Source organism: Bombus pyrosoma, linkage group LG1 (genome assembly GCF_014825855.1).
Source record: "Bombus pyrosoma isolate SC7728 linkage group LG1, ASM1482585v1, whole genome shotgun sequence".
In the NCBI taxonomy this organism is placed as follows: domain Eukaryota; kingdom Metazoa; phylum Arthropoda; class Insecta; order Hymenoptera; family Apidae; genus Bombus; species Bombus pyrosoma.
The window spans coordinates 14025972-14039949 of NC_057770.1; the positions used below are offsets into that span (position 1 = coordinate 14025972).

At 29.9% G+C, this 13978-nt stretch overlaps 2 protein-coding genes across 6 annotated transcripts; one reads left to right on the forward strand and one right to left on the reverse strand.

Moving 5' to 3' along the window:
• The first annotated feature begins 255 nt into the window (after positions 1-255).
• Positions 256-3872, forward strand: LOC122577722 (tether containing UBX domain for GLUT4). 5 transcript variants are annotated; one of them, XM_043749365.1, is made up of 8 exons: positions 256-636; positions 758-869; positions 949-1004; positions 1082-1331; positions 1973-2392; positions 2474-2831; positions 3145-3310; positions 3394-3872. In XM_043749365.1, exons 2-8 carry the CDS (start codon positions 783-785, stop codon positions 3530-3532), a joined length of 1476 nt encoding a protein of 491 aa, XP_043605300.1. In that variant the 5' UTR covers positions 256-636; positions 758-782; the 3' UTR covers positions 3533-3872. The 5 variants fall into 5 exon arrangements, with proteins under 5 accessions (XP_043605300.1, XP_043605214.1, XP_043605483.1 ...); XM_043749457.1 differs by having other exon boundaries at positions 287-869; positions 1973-2075; positions 2172-2392; XM_043749279.1 differs by having other exon boundaries at positions 258-869.
• A 58-nt stretch (positions 3873-3930) lies between these two features.
• LOC122577662 (protein ecdysoneless homolog) lies at positions 3931-6339 on the reverse strand. The gene is made up of 5 exons (XM_043749151.1): positions 5877-6339; positions 5288-5781; positions 4715-5213; positions 4442-4640; positions 3931-4366 (listed from the first exon to the last, which is right to left on the reverse strand). Exons 1-5 carry the CDS (start codon positions 6130-6132, stop codon positions 3946-3948), a joined length of 1869 nt encoding a protein of 622 aa, XP_043605086.1. The 5' UTR covers positions 6133-6339; the 3' UTR covers positions 3931-3945.
• Positions 6340-13978: the final 7639 nt, after the last annotated feature.

Here is a 13978-nt window from a genome sequence, read left to right on the forward strand (position 1 = left end):
AACTAGTTATTTAAGGTTTGAAGAAATTTTGTTATGAAAATTATTGATAATGCATTCTACTCTTACTATGAAGAAGATATTAGCAATTGCACAATTTATTAAAAAATGAATTATCAATATTTAGATAATTAAATTAACATTTTATGATTAAATTTTTCATACCCATAGATTTTAACTTTTAACCATTTATAATTGCAAACAAATTGAAGTGAGATGTGAATTTTGAATTTCTGGAAATTTTACGCATTTATGTTCGAACCAATAACTAATACGACCACCATTAAATTACCACATGACCATCTTCCCCGCTTCCTGGAGATGATCCCTCTCCTTCCCTCACCAAAAGTAAAGGTTTATACTCTGCTTTATCACGGTTGTATACATCGTGATCGTCGGTTAGGCTGTGCAAATTTGTATATCATAGATTTTTAAAAGAGAAATGAATAACTAACTATAAGATGTTATATAATTTATGCAAGTTTCTATAAAAAATATTTTTACATAGTAAAATATTCGATGCTTGGCTTTTTTTATAAAAAGATATGCAAATATATTGTTACACCATTTAACTTGTCATTTTTAGTATTTAAATATAAAACATTAAGGAACATCTATAGCATTCAACATTCTTTTTAGGTATAGATATAAAGAGTATTTGAATTCTTCTGTCTTATTGTGTTGTTAGTTACATGTAATGTGATCTGCTTTGATGCCTTATGTTGTATTTTAAATGTTTATTATAAATGTATGATTAAAGCGGTTATCACAAACAATTAACAATTATGGCTACAAATAAAAACGTCATAGTACTTGTGCCAAACGGTCGTCGACAAAATATTGGAGTAACTCCAAATACGACAATACTACAAGTAAGCAGTAAAAATATTAAAAAATTATTTTGATAAATATTTCGTTATGTTAATGTTAAGTAAAATATTTTTCTCATAGATACTGGAAGAGGTGTGTCAAAAGCATGGATACAATGTAGATTCTTATGACCTTAAGTAGGTCTTATCATAAAAAGAAGTCATTATATGTTATAAAAACATATACTTTAATTGAATATATTTCATTTTTACAGACATTTTAATCATGTATTAGACCCTAATGCTATATTACGATTTGCCGGATTAGCAAATAATGCACAATTAGAAATGGTACCTTGTACAAAAATACGTTCCATTTCCAATGTCACAATAGGTATACAGTTAGAAAATGGGGAAAGATTAATGAGTGAATTTACACCTAATGTAACATTAGCTGAAATTTTAAAACATGTAAATTTTAATGAAGATTTGGAAAAAATTATTTTGATTTACATGCATCGTGAGGTATGAGTATATCATTTTATTGTTAATATTATTATTTTAATAATAAATTTTATGTTAAACAGTAATTAGAAATATTTCTATATATATATAAATATATTGTTTATTTAAATTTATTTTTATGTTACAATGATCTTTACATATTAAGAAGCACATTGATTTTAATGTTAGTGAACTTTGTTATTGTATTTACAATTATTTAAATAAGCAATTCATGTACATATATCAACTCTTCTGAAGTAGTTTGTTGTGCTGTAAGGACTCAGACATAGATTTAGAATTTATTGAATTCGTTGCTTAAAATGGTAGTTTTACATAAAATTGGTATTTTTTCTATTACTTAATTAAAAAATCTGATCTACTACTAAATATATATTTTATTAAAACCTGTGTGGATTCATTCACTTTTTGTATACATCATGAAAAACAAAATTAAATAAATTGTACATTTATATAAATTTTTTAATATGTAATGCATAGCATTTTACTTTACTGTTTATGCTCTATAATATTAAATGTGTAATAATATTACAGAAAATATTGTAGAATATCAGAGTCTATTAAGAAGTTTTATGTAATTATGAAATTGAGATAAAATTTAAGATGTATAAAATCCGTTTTATATTATGCTATGATTTTTACAGATTTCTGGATTAGAAGCTTTAAAAAATACTACTCTGAAGTCATTAGGACTCGTCAATGGTAAAGCTGTATTACGATTAATACAAAAACGACCTCAAGGCATAGGTAATATTGCTTTGACAACATCAAAAACAGTTGAGATTGCTGAAAACTTCAATATACATAAAAGAGGTTCTGGAAATGAATATTCATTAATTACAGATACTAATGAAACATCAGAATGTATGATTTCTACAGGAAAGCAAACACAGAAATTAAGAGAATTAAAAACATGTTCTCAGAATGAAGAGAGAAAAATATTGAAAAGAGAATATGAAAATAATATAATACCATCCACTAGTACAGATAACTATACTGAAAACCAAATTTTATTGCAGCCATGCAACAAACATGAAACAGATGATTTGAATAATATAGAATTCGTAAGATTTATGTATATTAAAATTCGAGTACTTATTGTGTTAAACATACAACCTTTCTCTCTCTCTCTTTTCTTATTGCAGTTAGGTGAAAGAAATGCTTTGGTATTCGATCAAACTACAATTCAACGAAAATTTAGAGATGAATTACCAGATGATTTTTATGATCTAACAGTTGATGATGCAAAAATATTATTAAGAGATGCTAAACGTTATAGAGAAGAATTAGAAGAAGCACCTCTCCTAACAAATATTCAACGACAATCCAATCAAGAAAAGCGAATATTAAATCAATTAAATAAATATCATTATACAATTATCCGTATACAATTTCCAGATCAATTTGTTCTGCAGGGTTTATTTCAACCAATGGAAACTGTTCAAGCAATCAAAGATTTTATAAAATGCTATTTGATTGATGCAAATAGTGACTTCATAATTTGTAAGTAAAAGCAATATTTCAAAAGCATATAAATATATCCTTTTATTACAATATTTTTATATATTTTTTGTTATATAAAAATTAAAAAAGAAAAAATTTTTAGAAAAGCCTTAGACAACGTAACATTTTACAAAAAAATTTTGTTTATGAATTCAGAAGAACTTAGTTCACAGTAATTTTTAAATTCATCTTGTAATATAATTAGCTAATAAGTACAATAATCTTATTATAGATTTACATTATGTAACATATTATACATCCCGAAAGTATATGTTTATTATAGTTAGTAATACATATTTTTCTTATTGAATAGTTACTACGCCACCGAAACGTAGTTTGAACCCTAATTCTCGCTTAGTTAATGAAAATTTAGTTCCTTGTGCTATTGTTTATTATTCTGGATCATCAGCTCTTAAATTGGATGTAAAAGAAAAGTTTACAGATCCTAAGAAAGTTGAACTGCAAGTAGCTAATGTTAGGTAAGTGACGTTTATAAGTACTGACTCCTTGTCATAATTCTACATGTATAAGTACTGTTTAATGTACTATATTATTTTTTTAGGAAATCAATGCTAAATAAAGATGAGAATATAAATAATGATACAAATAGTAGATTGACATTTAATACACCAACAAATAATGAATCCGTAATTGAAAAAGGAAGTAAAATTCCAAAGTGGTTAAATCCATCATTTAAATAATTAATGACCTTTGTTATAACTGGCAGGCTTCGGAATATTTTAGAGTAAAGTATAATGATATTTTAATATGTATATACATGTACACACATAGATATATACATTCATGTATTTCATTTAATATTGTAATTAAACATACTTTTGCATAATAAAGACTGAAAAAAACGAAAAATCAAGTATAAAATATAAATATTTTATAACAGTTGAAAAAATATTAAAAAAATTGTGAGTTTGTAACACTACATCTATGTATAAAGTTACTTTCTTGTTGTCAACGATAAACGTGCTATTGATCTTAAATTTCATCTGCTTTCAAAATAATAAATACATATTTTGCATAAAATGGCTAGCAAGAATTTCAATCTATTAACAATCATTAACATGTTTAAGTAAATATTAATACCTAGATAAAATTATTAACTTTGTAAATCAGGAGGTACTGTAGTGGGTGATTGTAATTGTAAATGCAGAAGTTGTCGAGCAGGTCTACCTATTATATTTCCAGCTGGACCTGAACCACCTGCTTCTTCTGTAATACTTTTTAATAAATTATCTTCTATAACATCAGAGCTTTTATTTGTCTCAGAGTCTTCATCTTTTTCTATTTGAGACTGTATTTCTGAATTTAACAATCGCATATATTTGTCCATTTCATTTCTTTTATCTTCATCATCTTCACCCAAGGATCCCTCTGAACTTCCTTCAAATTCTCCTTCATTTCCTGGAACAGCTAAATCTAATATTCCTCGTAATGTACTATCAAATATGTCTGCATCGAATTCAACTTTTCCATTGTCCTCTGGATCATACATTACATCAACTTCTGTTGAAAGATCTCTGAAAACAAAGAAATATATAGATTACACATACACACTTTGTAATATTATTAAAATTTTAACAAGTGTAACATACTCTAAAAATTGTACACCATCAATATCACTATTTTGATTTAAGAACATCTGCACTTTTTCTTTAAGACTTAATGATTCTTGTTTATGTTTCTTGCTTTTAGTATTTCCCCATTTTTCGTTCAAAAATGTTTCTAACTGTATTGGATCTACATTTAACCAACTATCACTATCTGCAGGACTTAATGCAGCTTCATCTTGTGCTATGTATTAAGTATAATATGAAGTAATAATTAAATACTGAGTAATAAATGAAATATTAATTTCAAAAAATTACCATGTAATTCAACATCATTGGACTGTATGTTTTCCCATGCTTCTAAAACCTTTTCAGCATCACTTTTATTAATGTCGGTAATAGAATTATATAGATTAAAGTATTTGAAGTAATAATCTTTTGCTGCATTCAAAAGTTTTTCATATTCTTCGCTACCTTTTAAAAGATTTTTAAAATAGCCATTAACTTCTAAACGGCTTAAATATGTATTTAAAACATCTTCATTTGCTTTTAATTTCTCAGAATTATTAACTGATCTTTTTTCTCTCCTTCTAAGTTCTTCATTTGCACGAGCAATTAACATTTCTAAACCACATGCTATTTTAATTCCAAGTACATGAGCATTATACTTTGAATAAGTTATTGGGGGTATATTCCAGCCTGTCCTCGGGTCTCCTGTATATCGACAATGATTTGCCATTGCATACAAACATTTAGTCATTTTTACATTAACCATAATACGTTGTTCAGGAGGAAAATATTTCATAGCACGACAAACCTACAATACATAAAAATTTATGAAATAAGCCAAATTATAGTTGTACACAAGTTTATATAATGTTAAACTTTTACTTTTCTTTCAAGTGGATCAGAGTGGCAAATTGTTCGAATAATTAATGCAATCAGTCTTGGTTCTTGTCGAAGTATTGAAACTGCTTTCTCAGGTAAAAAGACCCGAGCCTTGTGATGTCTTTTTTCAATCTCACTAGGATAAATATTAATTCGTCTTTTTAAGACATCTTGTACTTTCTCCGAAGCTCTGTAAAAATATGGTTTCTCCCAAAGATTATTTAACAAATCCAACCATGTTTTATGTTTTTCGCGAATAATGTGCAATTCACCATTATATACAAATACATGGTTTTCACATGTTTCAGGATTAGCCCATGGGGGCAAAACATTTGCAGCTTCAATTAAAAGAAATTCACCGTCAGAATCTATAACTTTAGCAATTAATCCATTAAAAGCCTGGGTAAGTTTAAATATCAGAAAGACCACAAACCATTCATCACTTATATCTTCATCAAAACGTAAGCGTATATAAATGTGCGGCAATATATTACATTCTGCAGGAATGAAAAATAATGATATACATTTATTATAATCATGCACATTTATTATAATAATCATATATTTTAAATAAGTTATTAAAACGTTTTACCTCCTACAGTTGTAGAATTTTCAATAAGCTTTTCCAATAATAATGCTTCTTTTGTTCTAGGATGAAAAATTAAATTATCGTTATGCCAAATATAACCTTCAATATACGGTGCAATTACTTCATTGAATTTTGTAATTTCTTGTAAGAGAATTTCCTCTGTTATAGTTATTGAAGGTTTTGTGTAACAAATTTTTGGATAAAGGAAACATTCAAGCACATCATCTTCTTTAACTTTAGATATTTTTGTATAAGCCATGGTTATGGTTTCATCTGTTACGTTATCGCGTGAATTTGCTGTTAGTATAATTGTGTAAAGTTGGTTTCAACGATTTTATTCATAAAGATACATATAAAGATAAAGTACACGAGTCATATGTTATGAAGTAAGTAAATGCGATATAAGAATAGAAACAGTACGCTGCATAGAAGCTCCTCCAGTTTTTGTCTAATCAGGCATGCACACTGTCGCCATTCATTGATCGGTGTTTCATTTTGAACTTTACTTCCTACTCGTCCACCAGAGGACCATCGGTATGATTTCATGCAAGAGCTTCTCGCAAGTGCCCCGTCTTTGAACACTTCTTATAAACACATATATACATATTATATACGTGTATATTTATGTATGTAAGTTTAAACGTTCTATTTTACCCTAATGTTTAAGGAAGGTCTACTATGTGTTAGGTCAAGGAAATATTCGAAGATGATTCATCTCAGGTTCTTTACTCTCATAATGACACATTACTATTACAGAATTATAAGTAATTCATTACGATTAAATAATATAACTAAAATAATACAGATAAATGTAAAGTCGTCGATATCAAATAACAAAAGATATGATTTATAAGTAATGTTTTCACTTAAGAAGTAGTTCCTGTGATGTAGTTCTTTTATCGGAGACACCAATTTTGAGAAATTGTCAAAAAATGTATTTTCAGAATCATAAATTCATAAGAGAGTGTAGATCTGGCACAAAGCTCAGTGGTGAAACGGGTATACTGATCCATAAATCAATTTCCAATATACATATTGTACCAGTAATTCCATATAGCAGTCATATCAAATTCATAATAATTAAAATTAAAGCACAGAAAGATAGATAGTAATTTCTTTATTATATCCATATATGCATCTTTAAAGCAAAATTCAATGAACAGCTGGATATTTTATTTTCAAAATTAAACTTATCAGATTTTAACACTTTGACAGTTGCTATCGTGTAAACATGATTTTGCAAATATAATCTGAGTATGGTAGCCTTAATGCTTTCTATTTATTTGCGGGAGACCATAATGCTAAACGTATACCCGGGTCAACAATATTAATAACAACCGTGGAAAAGACCCTATATAGATGGATTTTGGATAGATAAATTCAATATAGAATCCAATTTTATAATTGATCTCAACCTTCTTACCAAAAATCTAACTCTGTTATAGATTTAATGATAGTTGATATGAGAGTAAAATATTGTTATTTTTCATTTCAATCAAAGATACTAGCCAAGTTCTTATAGGACTTATTCTTCTTAATAAATCAATTCACTATGATTTTAGTAAATGTGGCTTGTAACTATATCGAGAACATCTTTCATGAAATTTCCCCTATTTAACACTAAATAACCATAAATTATCGGTTCCCGAAATTGACTCATACCTAGGAGAAATCAATAAACACATCCGTGATGTTATTGAAATTTCTATCCCAAAAATTATTAATGGAGCATATAATTCTATAGATAAATATGTAATTTCTAAAATAAAAACATATTCGTAAGGATCATATATCAAAGGATCAGAATCATTCTAGTCACCTTTTACAGATCTGTAATCATTGCCTACATATCCTCCCAAAAATAGTCAAAAAATTTAACAAATCAATCGATTCCTACTGGTACAACAGAATAATAGATATAAGTATTAATAACCCCGAGAAAATATTCCCAGAGATACGCTCGTCACCTTTGGCAAAGGAACAACCTTTTTATTAAGCGCAGCAACCATGATTTACAAATCAGTTCAGACCACATGATTTTAAATTCAGTTGTAAGATTCCCATATTCATGACTAGCATAGTAACTGCCCCACTCCAATCGATTAATTCCCAAACATACCAGTTGCCTGATAAACCATATGTGTAAAAGCACCATGGAAATCAATAAAGAGTTTCAATTGTCATTCAACATTCGATTAAATGTGTAATTATTACCTCCTTGCTCCTTGCTATTCTGCAAATGAACTTATTATAAAGTTATAAATTTTAATGTTTTCGTTTGCTGTTTTAAACACTTCGTGACATACTTTAATCCTGGCTATTTATATAGATAACAGAGTTGTAGTGGAAGAAAATTTAAGAGAAATTAAAGTATTATGGAAAAAATTGACTCATGAGTTTGAGATGAATATTGAAAAACCAACCAGCTTTCTGAGTATGGAGATCCAGAAAACAGGGAAAAGAAATAAGACTTATAAAAGAACTACGCGGAGAAGGTATTGAAACTTACGGAATGCAAAATGCAAAACTAGCGACTACGCCGATGCAGGTGAATGAATCATTATACCTAACAATAAGATAGGATTATTCAATTTTCTAGAAGCAATAGGGAGTCTCGTATATTTGATCAACAAAATACGATACGATATGAATTATGCCATAGATCTCAATAGTAGAAGTACGGAGAAATCACTGAATGGAGACATAAAGAATTCTAAAAGAATGTTTCGGTGTTCGCAGGGTACAAAGAAAAAGATATATATTACTTATATATTTATGGCTTCCTGTGCTGTAAATTATACAGGGGATTCGGAGACGAGGAAACGTACGTCCGGATATGTAATAAAATTCTGTGGGGGACTCATAAGTCGATACTCGAGGAAGCAGTCGGTAGTAGTGTTGTCTAGTACGGAGGCCAAGTTTATAGTTATAGCAGACTGCCGCATGGAGCTACTACATATAAAATATATAGTTGATGAAGCCAAACTGGTGATAAAGTTACATGTTGATAATCAAAATGCAATGTAGATAGCGAAGAATGGAATATACAATGTATAGAAATGCTCGGCATATACATGTATGCACAAAATGCATGATATTTTGACCAGTTTTCGGATAGCTCGGTAGTTTCGGACCGATTCAGGGGATTCTCTCTCTTTCTCTCCTTCTCTCTCTCTCTCTCTCCCTCCCTCTCCCTCCCGCCCTCCCTTCCTCCCTCTCCCACTCATTAGCTCAATCGAATTAGTTCCCAAAACACCCACAATCGGGGAAGTTGTAAGTGATAATTTTTTTCACAAAATAGTTCAGAAGGTCATTAGAAATGAAATATGTTTTTATTATTTTTATTTTGCTTACCTTCTGATTTCGATGATTTTTGGATATGTATAGAAGTTCATATTTTGGGTAACTTTTTCATATACATAGAATGAGTGAACTCGCTTGGTTCTCGAGATATTCGTGAAAAAACTGCCGGTACCGTTATAGTTATATGTTAGTATTGGTTACCGGTCGCCGGCAGCTTATCTTCTGCATACTAACGACGGTTGAGCGAACTTAAAGGTCCCCTACGCAATTATATATGTGAGGTTGCAAGAAATGTCCGCTATAATTCAATTAAAAGTGAATACATCAATATGTTGGATTTAAAATTGGGTTAGATTTTTCAATCCTTACGTGTCGGCAACTCTTACGTGTTGTGAATTATTTTTTGTTGAATTAAAAAGTGTACCAGTCGGTCGTAATTATTACATACATTTAGAATTCATACAATTTCATTATGATTACATTTCTTAACCGTTTTATAACTTTAATACAGATAGAGAATAATTGACAAATTCAGAGATGCAGACAAGCAAAGAATCAAATCTGTTTTGCCACAGCTAGATTTATATTGAAGTATAATATTCTTACAGCCTCGCGTATGTTGTGAATAAGGTTTTCGTAGCTATTTATTCAGATTCGCAAACTATGGTATAAAAATAAGCAGATCGATGGCTGATGGGTGTAAACAGATCACCAAGTGGCAGACAAAGTAGTGAACGTGTCGGCTATATTTGCGACTGTGTCACACATCATCACATAGATACACATATATGAGCGGGTTTCAATGTCTAATAAGGACAGTTCTTTTTTACAAATATGTCAGAAATATCTAGGACCGAGCGGCGTTTACACGCATCTAAAGGAAAAAATTGTTGTTTTGAAAAATTGTCCTTGATGACATATTCAGAAATCATCGAAATTGGTGATGAAGACGAACTTCTAACTAATTACTAAAAACTAATCATGTCAAATTATGTTCTCCTTGAAACCATTCAATTTTTATCAGAAACATTTTTCATTAAAGTCGTTATTTATGCAGTAATCTAAGTGGTTCTAATTACGTGTTCCACACCGTATATTTGAACTTTTTCTTTTCATCAAATCTTCATAAAATTATTGATGCTTTATGGTTTATATTACATACACAACTATTATGATTATATGGATAAATAAAGGTAGTTTTGGCAAGATTGTGTTTAAATAAAGTATAAAAAAGATCTTAGAAATTGATAAAACTTTCGTTGTTATGTTGTAGCAGAAAATATAAGTTGATAAATTCATTTTTAGTTGATGTATAATTGAACTTATGTCATATGAAAATTTAACTGCTGTCATCAAATTGTTAAATATCCTAAAACGAAATGTAATACATGCGTATTACATATATCGTTTCTCGTTTAACGTGTAACCATGTATATATATGTATATATAATGTTTATTGTCCGAGAAAAATATAAATTACATATGTGTATTCACAATAAACAATGAATCTCTGTTTGAAAGTGGTTTTGGCAAAAGTACCGTTACGCGACGGTACGATGTAGCCATACCATATTTTGTATTGAGTTTACATTTTTAACATTACAGTTTGTAATTTAATTTAAGCCGCTCAAAAACGGTACTTTTATACGATATTGTCATTTCTTCTTTTTTCTGTCCTGAAAACTTTGTCGCAAAAGAGGACAGATTGGTAGCCTACTTTTGGTTCCTTTGGGGCTAAGGGGCTGAGGGGACGGTGGAGTAGGGGGTGGGGAGGGTAAGGGGGATGTCATTTAGATTTATTTACAATATTTACAATACTTACACTTATTTTACAAGGAGAAAGATTGAACGCTACTGACGTTTTGCGGTTCTCTCTCTCTCTTTTTTTTATGATTTTGATATCCACCAATACTTTTTTATGTTTTTTCTGTGTTTGCTTTTTGTGTCTTTCTGCGGGAGAGCCATATTGTATCTCCACCTAGTATCTATGGTCTGTCCATTTAAATTTTCTTCGTAAAGTATTGTTTTAATTCCTATTTTTCTTTTTATGTGGCAAATTATGGGTATATTGTTTTGATCTTGGAGGTAATTTTTTCATCTAGATATAAGAACACTTCTGGGAGAATATGACCTGCTTTGAGTGTATTATTATGGTATAGTTCGTTTGGAAATAGACAACTGAAAATTAAGCTATTTTCTTTTATCGTTGCAGCTTGAGTGAAGTGATTTCTTGTCAGTTTTAGGATGTGACAATCGATGCGTTGTATGGTAGCTAAATCGTAGATTCTTTTTGTCTTTAACGTATTTTTTGAAGTCACTATGTTTGAATCTGTATGTACTCAGACAAGCCCTGATGCATTTTCTTTCAAATACCCAGATTTTTTTCATTAACGACGCTGGTATGTTATACCAGAGTGGACAACCATAAGTTATGATCGGTCTAATTAGTGTTTGGTAACAGAGGATTTTTACACTGCTGTTCAGATGTTTGGAGTAGAATAATCTTCTTGCTTTCCAGAACGCTTTACTTGCTTTAGCAAGTTGAATTTCGATGTGCTGTTTGAAGATTAATTTGTCATCTATATTTACGCTTAATTTTTACACAATTTTTGTGGGGTACGAGTTCCTTTTCATTTGTTTTTTCTCTTAATTGAAATTTTTTATAATGTTCTTTTTCTACTGAGTCGAATTCACTGAATTTGGGTCTAAACAGTATGGTTTCGCATTTACTCGCATTTATTTTTAATTTCCATATATGGTAGTAATCGTTGATTTTTTCTAAGAATTCTTGGAGCTGCGTTCTTATTATTTTGGTTTTGCGACCTGTTACATAGATGAGTAAGTCATCGGCGAAAGCTATAGAGCGTTTATGGTTGGATGTATTAAGATTGAAGAGATTCAGTAAGTCGTTATTGTAAATATTGAAAAGCAGCGTAGAGTTTACTGTTCCTTGTTGTAAGTCGTTTTCTATAAAAAATTATTTGCTTGATGTGTGCGATCCATCGGTCATTACAAAGGATTTATTAGTTATCATGTTCCAGACTATTTTGATTAGATATTTCGGAAAGTTGTTCTTAATTATTTTGTATATAAGGCCTGAGATCCATATTGTGTCGAATGCTTTTACGAGGTCTATTAAGCAGTCGGCTACTCATTGCTTTGCGTTGAGAGTCCAACAGATGTTCGACGTTAATTTATTTATTGCGTGGAGTGTGGAATGTTTGTGTCGGAAGCCGAATTGATTTTCTGGAATTACGTGATTTTTTGTGCAAAAGGAGACTAGGGGGTTGTTTATGACTATTTCGAATAATTTGCTTATGTTGAGTAAAGGACTTATAGGTCGTAGGTTTGAGGGTAAGGAGTCGTCTTTATCTTTTTTTGTGATGGGATGTGATGTTTACCTTTTTTCCATTTTCTGGGAAAGTACGTGTTATTTAGTGGATTATTAAAGCGTGTAACTATGTGTAATCTATCAGATGTGGTAAAAATACAACAGATTTCAACAGAATACGGATACAACAGAACTCGTGATGACTTTAGGACACTTGTCTGTAACTTTACCAATTTTATTAGTTGAATTGAATATAATTTCTACACACCAAACTGTAAATCCTAGGGGGCGTAAGAAACACTAATTTTTTATACGATCAATATTTCAGAAAATGGGGCACGAAGTCTATAAGATGCAAGATCTATGCTGTATACTCATTTATTCTATACGTTGTCTGTGATTACGTCTATTCTATATCCCGTCTGTGGCGCCACTACTATAACGAATCGATAATATCGCATGCGATACAAAAATGGTACGGGCAGGTCAGATGACTCTCAAAACGTTGAACTCGTAAAAGCATTGAATATCATATATCACGTCTATTCTGTACGTTGTCGATGGCATAAGTAACTCTTCAACGCCAGTTTAGGAGTTGGAAATATAACAGTTGGACGTAACCTGAACAATAGAAACAGATTGTATTTGTGATATTTTAATTATTATATTATACTCTATTTTAATTATTATTATACTACTCTACATTATACCATATCACATTATGATTATATTGTATTACACTGTATTATAATTCATTATATCATAAGGTAGTATTTGAGATACCTTATACTATAAACACGAGTAATACGATACACAACATACACCACAGGAACAATTAGAGATTAACTATCCAGTGCCACGCTACATATTCCGTAAACATTATAATTTGAAGCAAAAAACTTTACCATAATCTATCTGCTTAACAATAAGCGTAATAAATATAAAAAATTTACAGTCAGTCTCGTTAATATTCCGACACTCCTTGAAAAAGAACACAACTTTTTTTTAAATTCTACCATGCGATGTAAGTTTTTTTTTTTAAGAAGTTAGAAGAGTTAGTTTACGAGATAATGTATGAAAAAAGCTTTTTAAAGATGCAATTGATCAGAATTATGAAAAGATAGTGAAAGTCACTTCTTATATATTCTTATCTGACTCTGTAATGAAAATTTAAAATATTAAAATATTAAAATTAAATATTAGGCATATCGACGTTTTGTAGATTTATGACGATGAAAAGGTACCAATCCTAGTAAACTAATTCTTCCAACTACTGAAAAAAGTTTGTTCCAATTTGAAAAAAGTTATTCTATTGTAAAGAGTATCCGAATATTAATGAGAATAACTGTACAGTGTACAGTATATTGTCATCCTCAAAACTACCCGCGTTTCGAGTTAGAGCCTTTAGTCTAGTTGTTAGAACTGTACTTCGTGTTAAATTTTTGATCGCATTTAGTTTATTATATTCTTC

Coding starts and splice junctions, on each gene's coding strand:
- LOC122577722 (XM_043749365.1), top strand. CDS start 783: ATGGCTACAAATAAAAACGTCATAGTACTTGTGCCAAACGGTCGTCGA. Junction 2,393..2,473: donor ATTTGAATAATATAGAATTC/GTAAGATTTATG, acceptor TTCTTATTGCAG/TTAGGTGAAAGAAATGCTTT. Junction 3,311..3,393: donor CTGCAAGTAGCTAATGTTAG/GTAAGTGACGTT, acceptor TTATTTTTTTAG/GAAATCAATGCTAAATAAAG.
- LOC122577662 (XM_043749151.1), bottom strand. CDS start 6,132: ATGGCTTATACAAAAATATCTAAAGTTAAAGAAGATGATGTGCTTGAA. Junction 4,641..4,714: donor CAATGATGTTGAATTACATG/GTAATTTTTTGA, acceptor CTTAATACATAG/CACAAGATGAAGCTGCATTA. Junction 4,367..4,441: donor GATGGTGTACAATTTTTAGA/GTATGTTACACT, acceptor CTTTGTTTTCAG/AGATCTTTCAACAGAAGTTG.